This window comes from Humulus lupulus, chromosome 1 (genome assembly GCF_963169125.1).
Source record: "Humulus lupulus chromosome 1, drHumLupu1.1, whole genome shotgun sequence".
Classification (NCBI taxonomy): domain Eukaryota; kingdom Viridiplantae; phylum Streptophyta; class Magnoliopsida; order Rosales; family Cannabaceae; genus Humulus; species Humulus lupulus.
The window spans coordinates 302,663,214-302,678,297 of NC_084793.1; the positions used below are offsets into that span (position 1 = coordinate 302,663,214).

The following is a 15,084-nucleotide window of genomic DNA, read 5'->3' on the forward strand; positions in this document are numbered from 1 at the left end:
CACAGTTTTTTCTAAAATGTGCTTAACTTCCCTATTAGACACTTCAACTTGACCACTAGTTTGTGGGTGATATGGTGTTGAGACTTTATGCGTAATGCCATATTGTTTCATCAAATGTTCAAATGGCCTATTACAAAAGTGTGTACCGTTATCACTAATTATAGCACGTGGTGAACCAAAACGAGAAAATATATTTTCTTTCAAAAAACGAAGCACAACTTTGTGGTCATTAGTGTGGCATGCAATAGCTTCAACCCATTTAGACACATAATCGACTCCAACAAGAATATAAAGATTACCAAAAGAGTTAGGAAATGGTCCCATAAAATCAATGCCCCAAACATCAAATATGTCAATAATAAGAATAGGATTTAAAGGCATCATATTTCTTTTAGTTAAACTTCCTAACTTTTGGCAACGTTCACAAGCTTTACAATAAACATATGTATCATGAAAGATAGTAGGCCAATAAAAACCACATTGTAAAACTTTAGCAGCTGTTTTCTTACCACTAAAATGTCCTCCACATGCATGATCATGACAGAAAGATATGATTTTAGATTGATCACAGTTTGGAATGCATCTTCTAATTATTTGATCAGGGCAGTATTTAAACAAGTAAGGATCATCCCAAATAAAGTTTTTCACCTCAGAATAAAATTTAGATTTATCATGCTTAGACCAATGAGATGGTATTTCTTTAGTGACCAAATAATTAACAATATCAGCATACCAAGGCAAGGAAGAAACATGCATCAATTGTTCATCAAGAAAAGTTTCAGTGATAGGGGTGGAATCATGTATAGTTTCAACAACTAGTCTAGATAAATGATCAGCAACAACATTTTCAGATCCTTTTTTATCACGTATTTCTAAGTCAAATTCTTGTAAAAGTAGGATCCAACGGATCAAACGAGACTTAGCATCTTTTTTCGACAAGAGATATTTTAATGCAGCATGATCATAATAGACAATAATTTTAGACCCTAACAGATAAGATCTAAATTTCTCCAATGCAAAAACAACAGCAAGCAATTCTTTTTCGGTTGTGGAGTAATTTAATTGAGCATCATTTAAAGTTTTGCTAGCATAGTAAATTACATGAGGTATTTTTTCAAGTCTTTGTCCTAAGACAGCACCTATAGCATAATCAGAAGCATCACACATTATTTCAAAAGGTATTTTCCAATCAGGAGGTCGAATAATGGGTGCAGTAGTCAACAAATTTTTTAATTTTTCAAAGGCAACATGGCAATTATTATCAAAGACAAAAGCATTTTCTTTTCCAAGTAAATGGCATAAAGGCCGAGAAATTTTGCTAAAGTCTTTTATAAATCTTCTATAAAAACTGGTATGGCCTAAGAATGATCTAATTTCTTTAACAGTTTTAGGTGGGGGAAGTTTTGAAATAAGATCAACTTTAGCTTTATCAACTTCTATTCCATCAGATGAGATTACATGACCTAAAACAATTCCTTTTTTAACCATAAAATGACATTTTTCCCAGTTAAGCACAAGGTTTTTCTCTTTGCAACGAATTAAAACAAGGGAAAGATGATGCAGACATTCATCAAAGGAAGAACCAAACACAGAAAAATCATCCATAAATACTTCAAGAAATCTTTCAACCATGTCAGAAAAAATCAAAATCATACATCTTTGAAAAGTCGCAGGTGCATTACATAATCCAAAAGGCATGCGACGATAGGCAAAAGTCCCAAAAGGGCATGTAAATGTAGTCTTTTCTTGATCTTCTGGGGCAATGGGGATTTGGTTATATCCCGAATACCCATCAAGAAAACAATAATATGCATGGCCAGCTAATCGTTCAAGCATTTGATCAATAAAGGGTAATGGAAAATGGTATTTTCTAGTAATGATAACTCTACAAATTAGAGTTATTTTACCATATTTTATATGCTAATTGTTGGTTAGTTCTTGAGTTTTTAATTGATTTATTAAGCTTTTAAGTAATTTTGAATTTATTAAGTTTATTTTGATTTTATATATTTTTGTGTGTTTTTATAGTTATTTTGTTGTAAATTATTGTAGTTAATTATTTAAGTTGTTGTGTTTAGGGAAGTAAAAAAATTGTGTGTTTTATTGAAACTAAATGTTAAATTAAATTAAGTTGTAATTAATATTTTCAAATAATTAATTTGGTTTATTTTATAAATTAAAAATATTTTATCATGACTTAATTTATATTATTTTGTGTAGGTAATTTGTTGCATTTTAATGCTCTTGAAAAGAGAAGAAAAAAATGTTAGTTTTGTAAGACAAGAAAGAAAAAGTGATGTTTTTGAAGACTTCAAGCCTGGCCCAAGGCCCAAGCCCACACTAGAATCTCACCACCACCTCCAAGCAAGCCATCAGCCTCCTCCAACGCCAGCTGTCACCCAACATATCCTCATATGCACTTGCCTCCAATGCCTAGCATAATCAATTGCCCAGCTCTTCCATTCGGCCAACCACACATGCATAAAGCCAAGTCCAAGGCCCATTTCCTTCAAGGCCCAGCTGCATCAATGAAGCTCTTGCCTCCTCCAACGCCAGCCATGCACCATCTTCGGCCCAGCCCCAAAGCCCAGCCGAATTCACCTGCCATCAGCCACTTCTTGAGCCCTTAAAATTGCCCAAATGTACCATGTGTCCCCTATGACAAAAATGCCAACTTTTTACCTTTTGTCTACACATTTTCACCACAACATCATCATTACACCCTATAATTTACCTCTACATACCATATTTATTTTATTTAATTAATCTAATCAATTTAATTAATTTAAATTGATTATTTTAAGAAACTCATTTTGGCTATAAATATGGACTTTCAAGACCATTTGAAGGTGCTTAATGTTTTTGGTTATCATCTTTTTCTCTCATTTTCTCTCTACCATTCTCTCTTCCATTTGGGTTTTTCAAGAGCATTTTGCAAGTATGTATGTCTTTTATTTTGTAATTTCTACTCTAGTTATGTGCTTCTAATCTTTTTCATAAGATTATTAAGATCATGATGAAGCAACTTGTAACTAAGTAATATTTATGTTGTATGTTGATTTCCCTTGTAATGCAACAAAGTCTATGGATTTTTCTTCTTCATATATTTCTTTCATCTTAAATATCTTGTATTTTAGATTGTTAGAACATATTTACACTTTGTACTTCATTAGTGTATAAACATAATATTCTTTGTGTAAGATGTGTCATTAAATTGTACACATCCATGCTTAGAACAAAAATATTATGTTTTGCCTTATAAATAATGTTCATTGATTTATTTGTTATTTCATTAGATTGATTTACACTAAATGCTTTGAAATTATAATTTTGAAAAGTGAAGAAAAATCCTATCTTTTTATAAGAAATTTGTGTTTAAAATTATAAATCTTTTTGAAAAATGATAGTTTAAATTATTTTAACTATCACTAACACTTGGGAATCAATATACTAATAAATATTATTAAACTTACATTTTGTGGATTCTAGTATCTTAATAATCTTTTCTTTTAACACTTATTTTCAACTCATTATTGGTTTATTTTCATTATCTTAAATAGCTTTATTTTTCAATCTTTTATTTTATGTTCATAATATTAAAACTTATCAATCTTTGGAACTAGGTTAGAATTTATTACTTTTGATTTAAAATAGTTTCATTTTCGATTTTAGACAACTCCTTTGGGTTCGACATCCTTGCTTACGATCACTATTCTATATGGACGATTCGTGCGCTTGCGATATATAAATTTTTAAACATACCCGTTTTGGGTCCATCAAGTAACGTTATTCAGCTTTCTATAATCTATGCACACTCTCCACCCTGTTTGTACTCTAGTAGGGATTAATTCATTTTTCTCATTTTCAACAACTGTGATCCCAGACTTCTTAGGCACAACTTGAACTGGACTAACCCATTGACTATCAGAAATAGGGTAAATGATACCTACGTCTAACAATTTTATGACCTCTTCTCTAACTACTTCTTTCATATTTGGATTTAGCCTTCTTTGACATTCCCGAGAGGTTTTAGCATTCTCTTCTAGATGGATTCTATGCATACATATGGATGGGCTAATTCCTTTAATGTCTCCAATGGTCCAACCTATGGCTTCTTTATGTTTTCTAAGGACATCTAACAACTTATCTTCTTGTTCTTTATCTAAAGCGGAGGCTATGATAACAGGTAAAGTTTCAGATTCTCCTATAAAAGCATATTTTAAATTTTCTGGTAAAGGTTTAAGGTCTAACTTTGGAGACTCAGAAATTGATTGAACATGACCTAAGGGTGAAAAAGGTTCAACTTTGGTTTCATTTAAGGGTATAGACTCTAGCAAAGCATTCACATCATCATTAAAGTCATCAATATGCAAGTTCATACCAAAGTATTTTTCACAAAAATCAAGTAAGTCATTTTCATCATCTTCACAAATACTATCTATCATGTTAACTTCATGCACGTCTTCACACTCAACAGATTTAACCACATTAAATACATTCAATTCAACAGTCATATTTCCAAAAGATAATTTCAAAACACCATTACGACAATTTATGATTGCATTAGATGTAGCTAAGAATGGTCTACCTAAAATGATAGGAATTTGAGCATGCATATTTTCCACAGGTTGAGTATCAAGAACAATGAAGTCAACAGGAAAATAAAATTTATCAACTTTTATCAAAACATCCTCTATAATGCCTCTAGGAATTTTCACAGAACGATCGGCTAATTGAAGAGTTATAGAGGTAGGTTTTAGCTCACCAAGACCAAGTTGCTTATAAACAGAATAAGGCAACAAATTCACACTAGCACCCAAATCAAGTAAAGCTTTGTTAATAAAATGATCACCAATAATGCATGAAATTGTGGGACACCCAGGATCTTTATATTTAACAAGACTTTTATATTGGATAATGGAACTAGCTTGTTCAGTTAAAAACGCCTTTTTAGGAACATTAGTGTTTCTCTTAACAGTACAAAGATCCTTTAAAAATTTGGAGTAGGCAGGAATTTGTTTAATGGCATCTAAGAAAGGGATGTTGATACTAACTTGTTTAAAAACTTCTAAGATGTCATTATATTGGCCACCTTTTTTAATTGGAAGTAATCTTTGTGGGAATGGGGCTTTTGGAATGAAAGGATGGATTGGAATTTCTTTGTTTGAAAAGTCATTGGCATTAGAACTAGAAGACTGACTCTTTTCTTTTTCTTTTTCGTTTTCAACCTCGGGTATGTAATCGGGTTTGACAATTATCTTTCCAGACCTAAGAGTTGAAATTGATTTGACTTCTCCATTATGACTAGACTTTCCTATCTCATATTGACCTTTTGGATTAGGGATAGGTTGACTAGGGAATGTTCCTTTCTCTCTATCAGCTAAAGCAGTGGCGAGTTGTCCTACTTGTGTCTCGAGTTTGGTAATAGATTGAGATTGATTTTGTAGGATTTGTTGGGTGGATTGCATAAATTGTTGTAAAGTATCTTCTAAGGAAGGTTTTCTTTGTTGCGGATATGGTTGATTTTGTGGGGCATGAGCTTGGTTTTGTGTGTTGTATTGGTGCCCTTGATTCATTTGGGGTTGGTTTTGTCTCCATGAAAAGTTCGGATGGTTTCTCCAATTTGGATTGTAGGTAGATGAAAATGGGCTATCATTTGGTTTCCCATAAGTATGAAGTGCATTGGCCTCCTCAGAAAAGGCTTCTTGGTAGGAAGGGCATGATTGGGCATTATGGCAAGGACTAGAACATATAGAACAAACATCTTTTCTAGGTTGAATTGGAGAGTTTATAGTTTGGCTTATGGCTAAAGCTTCTACTTTTCTCGCTAATTTGTCTAAGGATGTTCTTAAGTCTAATTCTTCTTTTACTTCATACCTTCCTTCTCTTTTTGGTGAATTAGTTGACCTAGACCTAGGATCAAAATAATTCCATTGTTGTGAATTGACAGATAAATCTTCAAGGGCGTCCCACGTCTCTTGTCCTTGAAATTTTAAAAATTTTCCAGTATGCATAGATTGAATCATTTGACGATTAGAGGGAGTCAAACCATCATAAAAATATTTTACAAGTCTCCATTTTTCAAAACCATGATGAGGACATTTTAATAATAAATTTTTAAATCTTTCCCAACATTCATAATACTCTTCATTATCTTTTTGAAAAAACTCGGAGATTTCTCTCCTTAGACTATCAGTTTTAGACATTGGAAAAAATTTCAACAAGAATTTATTATAAAGTTGATCCCAAGTAGTTATAGACCTAGTGGGAAGGGAATTTAACCAAGCTTTTGATTTGTCTTTTAATGAAAAAGGAAACAATCTTAGTTTGACCGACTCATCAGAAAAATTTTGAAATTTAAATGTTGAGCAAATTTCTAAGAAATCTTTGACATGCATGTAAGGATCCTCTATATCTAACCCATAAAAAGATGGCAACAATTGAATGATTGCTGATTTAAGCTCAAAATGAGTAGCAGAAGTTGTAGGTAAAACAATGCACGAATGAGCATTAGATGAAATAGGTGCAAAATATTCAAGCAAAGTTTTTTCAGGCACAACATTTTCATCAACAATATTAGCAATAGGTTCCATGATGCTCAAATTTTTACTAACACTTTCAATTTCAAATAAAGATAAACGTCTTTTTACTAATCGTTTTTTAGAGTTACGTTCCCAATGATGCATACAATTTTCACAAACAAGGCAACAAGGATAATCTCAAACAAACAATTTTCTGATGTGGAAGATCAGTTAAAACCGCAACCACAGAGCATACTTATAATTTTTAGAGATTTCACAACAATATAATTCTTATGGTTTACTTGTTCCCAGGCCTATTTGATTCCACTTACTCGCGCACTACTAACAACTCCCCGAGGTTAATTAGTAGAGGCGGATGGGAATTTTGTTCAAATTTCCTTTAAGCAAAAATTGCTTATGGTGAAAGGACAAGATTTAGGTTTCTCTCTTCTTTTTTTTTTTCAAGTATTTTTCACAATATTACACTAAAATATTAAAGAAGACAAAGAAAAATAAGGCAAAAATTAAATAAGACTAAAATTTAGGCAAGAGTAGGGAGGCATAGCATGCCATCAACTATAACAAAATTAAGGTAAAAACTAGGAGGCACAAGTGCCATCAACTTAAACATAAGATAGAGGACTAGGAGGCAAAAATTGCCATCAACTAGCTAGGAGGCAAAATTGCCATCAACTAGTAATTTGCGGAATTTAAATAAAATAAAAATACAACAAAATAAATAAAGAAAATTACACAAAGGTTAGGAGGCACAAGTGCCGTCAACTAACAAAGATATAAAAGAAATAAAATTACAACAAAATTAGGAGGCACAAGTGCCATCGACTATAAAAATTTAAAAGGATAGATAGGAGGCACAAGTGCCGTCACTAAAAAAAACAATAAATATAGAAATATAAGTATATTTTTTATGGGTGGTTGAACCGTCCCAACTTTCTTTTTATCTTTTTTTTTTAGTTTTTTTTTATAGATATATTTTTTTTTAGGTTTTTTTTTTTTTTTTAAGTGCAAGAATTAAAATAACTAGTAGAAGAATTTACTAACCTTGAGATAATTTTTGTTTCTTTTCTCTTGCAACTCCCCGGCAACGGCGCCAAAAACTTGATGGACCCAAAACGGGTATGTTTAAAAATTTATATATCGCAAGCGCACGAATCGTCCATATAGAATAGTGATCGTAAGCAAGGATGTCGAACCCAAAGGAGTTGTCTAAAATCGAAAATGAAACTATTTTAAATCAAAAGTAATAAATTCTAACCTAGTTCCAAAGATTGATAAGTTTTAATATTATGAACATAAAATAAAAGATTGAAAAATAAAGCTATTTAAGATAATGAAAATAAACCAATAATGAGTTGAAAATAAGTGTTAAAAGAAAAGATTATTAAGATACTAGAATCCACAAAATGTAAGTTTAATAATATTTATTAGTATATTGATTCCCAAGTGTTAGTGATAGTTAAAATAATTTAAACTATCATTTTTAAAAAAGATTTATAATTTTAAACACAAATTTCTTATAAAAAGATAGGATTTTTCTTCACTTTTCAAAATTATAATTTCAAAGCATTTAGTGTAAATCAATCTAATGAAATAACAAATAAATCAATGAACATTATTTATAAGGCAAAACATAATATTTTTGTTATAAGCATGGATGTGTACAATTTAATGACACATCTTACACAAAGAATATTATGTTTATGCACTAATGAAGTACAAAGTGTAAATATGTTCTAACAATCTAAAATACAAGATATTTAAGATGAAAGAAATATATGAAGAAGAAAAATCCATAGACTTTGTTGCATTACAAGGGAAATTAACATACAACATAAATATTACTTAGTTACAAGTTGCTTCATCATGATCTTAATAATCTTATGAAAAAGATTAGAAGCACATAACTAGAGTAGAAATTACAAAATAAAAGACATACATACTTGCAAAATGCTCTTGAAAAACCCAAATGGAAGAGAGAATGGTAGAGAGAAAATGAGAGAAAAAGATGGTAACCAAAAACATTAAGCACCCCAAAAATGGTCTTGAAAGTCCATATTTATAGCCAAAGTGAGTTTATTAAAATAATCAATTTAAATTAATTAAATTGATTAGATTAATTAAATAAAATAAATATGGTATGTAGAGGTAAATTATAGGGTGTAATGATGATGTTGTGGTGAAAATGTGTAGGAAAAAGGGTAAAAAGTTGGCATTTTTGTCATAGGGGACAAAGGGACAAAATGCATTTTTGTTGGGCTCAATAAGGGAAATGGCAGCAATGTGGTGGCTGGGTGTTGGAGGGGGGGCCACGGGTTGGGCCTAGAGTGGGCCTCACGTGGTTGGGCTTTTGGAGAAACACCATTTTTCTTGTTACTTTCTTTCAAAATTACCATATTTCCTTTGATTTTCTTGCTTTTCAAGAGCAATAATTTTCCTACACAATAAATTATAAACTAAATTAAAATTAAATATTTTCATTAATAAAATATATCATATAACTCCCATGAAAACATTAATTAAAATTTAATTTACATAACATTTAATTTCAATAAAATCATATTTTTAGCATTCAAACTAACAATACTAATTTTAAATAATTAAACTACAATATTTTACAACAAAATAACTATAAAAACACACAAAATTATATAAAATCAAAATAAGACTAATAAATTTAAAATTACTTAAAAACTTAATAAGTTAATTAAAAACTCAAGAACTAAGCAACAATTAGCATATAAAATATGGTAAAATAACTCTAATTTGTAGAGTTATCAAATATATATATAACACTTTTGTTTGGGCGGGTTGACCCGAACAACCCACAAAAAAAAAATACAATTTCGGTTTGGGCAGGTTAACCCGACTAACCCGCCCAAATTATTGGACGGGTTGAAAAAAAAAATTCTTAATTGGGCAAGTTACGAATCACTTTTGCTAACCCGATTATGACAAAATGTCTTGTAACCCGACCAACCCGCCTAATATTCAGCCCTAAAACAGAGTAGAAGAGTAGGTAAGGTTCAGCCGAAACGACAAAAAATTTGGTGCGTTGTACAGAGTCATATGAAGCTAAGTGCCCATTGTTTCAAAGCTACTTATAGACTTCGGCCCACTATATGTAGTGAGATTTTATGGCCCATTAGGCTAACTGGATTTGAAGCCCACCAAGGCCCAACAACAACCAACGACACATCGATGGTCAAGGAGGATGGTTTGCTCCTTAAGTAATCCAATTTGAGAATTTTGGAGAAAATAGGGTTGGAGCAAAATGGCCCGTTGGGCTTGAGAAGTCAATTTTTGAAAAATGCAAGATAAATTATTAAAATGTTTATTATTACTATTAATGATATACCCTGATAGAATTTTACTCCGAGCTTGAAATGGCTAGATTATGATGTGGAAAATAGGAGGGTGAATTTTGAGGAGTTTTGAGATTAAAGGAGCTATGGTATACAAAATGTGTATTGTGTGTATACAAATTGTGTATATATGTATATTTTTTAAAGAAATTGTATATATTTATTTATGACTTAACCTCCATGCCTTTTAAAATTACATTTGTTTTAACAAATTGCCGACAATGTCAAAGTTGGTACAATAACTACAAGGGTGAATAGGAAATTTTGAACTATAGCCTTTATAGAGTTTTGCTTCTTACACTTTTTTTCGTGGCAAAAATCTCTTCTAGACTATAGCAATTAAAGTAAATGTGCCACTTATATTACATTTCTTCATTTCTTTAAAACTATTTGCTCTTATAGCACTAATATAGCAGGATTCGACAACTTTAATAGGCAAATACATACATACATAGTGATAAAATGATAAATTTTGAAAATATGTATATGTATTTTTATATCTAAGTTTTGAATGTTTAACATCAATAAACTTGATTTCGACTAACTTCAATTAGTTAAATAAACTATCATATGATAACTATGCATGTGATATGTGGCTACATAATAAACTGTTTAAAAAATGAACGAAATGTAACAAAATTTGCATATTTGCAATGATTTTCATAATTCAATAGACATTTTTGACACAAAAAATAATTTAGGGGGCAAAACTCCATAAGGGCTATAGTTTGCTATTTGTCCAAAGCCATTATTGAAAATATTTTTTTATAGGAAAAAAGACACAAAGATTTCAAGTTTAGAACCAAGGACACAAACTTCAATTTTTTATTTCTTATACATTTTATTGTTACTTTGTGATCTTTTTCTTTTTCTTTTTCAAAATAAAATCCCCTAAAAATCAAGAAAATGGCATAAGAACAAATTGCCTACAATGACAAAGTTGGAATAGTACAATAACTATAATTAAGACCATTAATGAAAATAAATATGTACATATTAAAAAAAAAGTACATAAACCTAAAACTGACAATTTCAAGTTTAAAACCAACGACACCAACTTCAATTTTTTATTTCTTATAATTTCTCTTGTTACTTTGTGATTTTTAAATATAAAATTCCCTAAAAATTAAGAAAATAACATTCAAGCTCCCTTTAAAAGAAAAAATTAAATAGCCATTATGAGGAGTAATCGAAAAATAACCATATGAAGAAAAAGAACAAAATTAGGTATCATCGTCCAATATCCATGGAGTATATCTCAGTGGACTAATAATAATAATAATTATGAGAAGTTCCTCTTTTTTTTCCTGAATAGTCCATTTATGATGATCTGATCTGAGCAACAATGAAATCTAAAAATGGGAAATTTATGAATAATAAATAGAGGACAGTCAAATAAAGAGGGTTGAAAATAGAGACTTGTAGCTTTGGAAAATATTGAAATGCTAGCTAGCATAATAGCTTTGGTCCAAACTTCCTTCAAGTTAGAGCTCTCTCACTTTTATTTTTTAAGTTTACACAACTATTTAATAGTCAATTCCATATTAATAGTCACACAAGGTTTGGATAAACACCCATACTATTCTAATCGTTTTGATTATTAGACATTAGGCCTCTCTATCAATACTACTAATTTGGCTGATTTTGGGTCATCGACATGTTGTTGTTCATTTGAGTATTGCCTGATCTATAGAACCATGGTCCATTTAACTATTGATTAAAAAATTATTTTCCCAAAAAAAAAGCTGATTTTTCAGTGCTGAAAATGTGGGTGTTATGTTATGTAAGGTGCCTTAGACAAGTCACTGATCAAAACAATGACACAATTGTTATAAATGTGTAGTCTTGAATGACCCAATTTTTAATTAATCATTTTTCTTACCTGAAAAGAGTTCACATTTCTTTCATTAGAAATTGAACGAGGAAGAAAGCTATGAAGATGGTCACATCTATAGGTTGAAAGTTTTCACCAACTTATTTCTGACCCTCAAATTTCGTAATCACTTGTTTCCTTCAAAGGCACAAAATTATAATTTTTGCTCCCCAAAAACCAAGAGAATAGACCAAAGAAGCAATTTAATAAATGAAGAGTTGACTAGTAAAATATTTTATTCCTAGAAACAAAACAAGGTTAAGACTAAATATTCAAACAAAATTGCAATTTAGTGACTGAAAATTGATTGCTTGGAAAATATTTATATTTGATTACAAACAATCATTATTATACTTTTACTTGCAACTTTTTACATATGATGATTGTTGATGGAGTCTTTTATTACTGAGGTGATTAAGTTTGATTATTCTAATTAAAAATGTAATGTGTCCAGAGTCCAGACATTGACATAGATCTTTTTAACATAGTTGGGTTGAAATACAGCATTATTTAAGAGACAATTGCTCGTAATAACAATACATAAAATTACTTTTCCTCTTTATATGATCACTCTAGTGTTGTCATTGACAGCTACTAGTGAGTAACATGCTTGCAGTTAGGGGTAGACATCCGATTCGATCTAATATTTTTGTACAAATTCAATCCAATTAAATGTTGGATTTTGAAAATTATCATCCAATCTAATTAAGTATCAAAATTTAATCAAATCGTTAATTGGATTGATTTAGTTTTTTAATTGGATTTCGAGTTGAAACTTAATTTTTTTTCTAAATCGAGTTGGAATTTGATTTTTAATATTAACTTAAGAACATACAAAAAATAACTTAAAAACTAAACAACGCTATTCATTTATATTCAAACTACATAAAATTATCCACCTTACAAGTTTAATCCAATATGAGGAGAATAAATACGTATTTTTAATGTTTTCTCCTCTAATTAGGTGTAGAAATATATAAGAGAAGACTAATAGTTAGCCAATAATAATGTATTAAAATAAATATAAATATTTTTAATATATATTATATATAATTGGATTGGATAAGTTTTTAATTTGATTTTGACAGTGTCATTCGTCATTCGATCCAGTACAATTCAAATCAAATTATTCAAATTCAATTTATTACAAATTTAATTGAATTAAATTTGATTGGTTTGGAAATTGCATATCCCTTATTGCACAATGATATATATATATATATATATATATGTGTGAGTTATAAAAAAATGACTTATGTGTATGACCATGTGTATCAACATAAGACTAAAAATATATTTATTGCTGTCGTGATTTTTTTATTATTATTATCTTTAGTCAAAGATGACCTTTATTAATGTTATACATGGAGAAAAATTGAAATGAAGCTTAACGGTATTATTGTAAAAACAAAACATTAATGCATAATAGTACCCCAAAAGTCATTTGTTAACTTGAGTGAAAAAAATTCACTTTAGCTTGAGAGAGTTCATTTTCCAAACCAATTAAATGAAAAAATGGCAAATAATGAATGTAGTTCAATTATATCTCCTCTATATAATAAGTGGGTAGATAAAAGAAATTTTTTGTTTTTAATAATTTTTTATTTTTTTGAATGTTAACTTTAACGGAATATTCTTATATTTAACAGAATATTTTTATATTTAACGGTAGTTTGTAAACACTTAAACTTAAAATAAATAATTAAAAAATTAAAATATGATATTTTTTTGATATTTTACAATGATAATTATTTAAAAATAATAAATAATTAAACAAATTAAAATATGATATTTTTTTAAATATTTTACATTATTTAAAAATAATAAAATCACACATTTTATAACTTAAATAAAATTTAATTAAACTTACTTATTAGAATAATATCATATTAAACCTATAATGTAATATACTTTCAATTAGCAACAATTTAAAAAAAAAAAAACTAGCAAGAAACTTAAATTTAAAATCCACGTATAATATTTAATATTAAATTAAACATATAATATATAATCTCTTGTTGTCACTCTCAAATTAAAAAATTAGAACAAACATAAACTTAAACAAAAATAAATAAATTATTTAATTAAAATAAGATATTTATTTGAAATTTATTTAACACTAATATAAATTTAATAAAAATAATTAATAAATTCTATAAATAAAACTAAACAAACGTGCATATTACACGTTATTTGTATCTAGTATATATATATAAAGTTATTTGGAAAAAATAACTTATTTTTAAAATTATTTTTGCACTGTGTTGACGCGGTTCTTCGCCAACAGGTAATTAAGAAAAGAAGAGAAAGGGATTAGTGCTGAAAGTAGAACCGTCACAGATGTGAAATCTTAGAGAATGAACTAGGTGATTCAAGACATGTTTTTAAGTGGTTCAAATGTTAAAATCCTTCTACTCCACTAGTCAATATTATTGATGTATTCTGGGTATTTGGTTTACAAAGTATATGGATCTTCAGAGATTATTTTTTCCAACCCCTATCAACTCCCAGGGTCCCCATATTTATAGGAGAAGGCACCTGGAAGTTGGTAGGGAGGTCATCCCGTGACCTTACCATTTGTCCCATCAACTCTGTAACATTTATGATTAATTCCTAAACCTGACACATAAGTGTGGTCTAATCAGTATGTAAGGAGATAACGGGCCGCACGGCCCAACCCAGCCGTGGGTGTCTGAATGCGCACGTTCCTGATGCGTGTCCGAGAAGTCAGGGGGATATCGGACACGTGATGTCAGATATATGCACATTTATCTTGCGTGTGTTGACTTTACAAAGGGTCAGCGATCCATGGCAAGCTCGTACCACGAGCTGCTTCCCTGACCCGACCTTCGGCCTCAAGGATTCCTTCCCCCCAGTCTTGGGCAGCCTTGGCGAGTCTTGAGGATACCTCGAGCTGAGTGGGTACGACCCGGAAAACAAAATCTCTGACCTGGGGAAGTTTACGGACTACCTTGATTAGTCTGAGGCTCGACCTGCTAATCAGCCCGTGGGAAATCCAGGGCGTACATCTGCCCCCCAAAGCTCCTGCTCGTGGTATATGATGTCATATATAGAAGACCATAGTAGGGGCTTTTAGACTTCCCTACAACCCTTCACATTCCACTTTTTGTGCAAGCGTCTGATACGTGGAACGTCGTGGGTGGTGACGGTACGTTTTACGAGAACCGCATTTAATGGCCTAGCCTATTGCCCAGCCGCCGTTTCATATTTCGAGTGGAAGGCCTCGGATCCCTCACTAGGGCCATCCAAGAGCCTTCTTCACGTGATCCTTCCCTTATATAAAAAG

General features: G+C 30.5%; 1 protein-coding gene and 1 non-coding gene across 2 annotated transcripts in view; one reads left to right on the forward strand and one right to left on the reverse strand.

Annotated features, from left to right (window-relative positions):
- LOC133780345 (uncharacterized) overlaps positions 1 to 15,084 on the reverse strand; it is a 36,490-nt gene that overhangs the window by 6,464 nt on the left and 14,942 nt on the right. Inside the window, exons 2-3 of the mRNA XM_062220144.1 lie at positions 4,142 to 5,245; positions 566 to 695 (exon numbers count right to left, since the gene is read on the reverse strand). Of these exons, the coding sequence (XP_062076128.1) occupies positions 566 to 695; positions 4,142 to 5,245 (1,234 nt within the window). The remainder of the gene's footprint in view (positions 1 to 565; positions 696 to 4,141; positions 5,246 to 15,084) is intronic.
- LOC133813653 (small nucleolar RNA R71) lies at positions 6,085 to 6,191 on the forward strand. The gene has a single exon (XR_009884660.1). It is a non-coding gene; the product is annotated as a small nucleolar RNA R71 (small nucleolar RNA).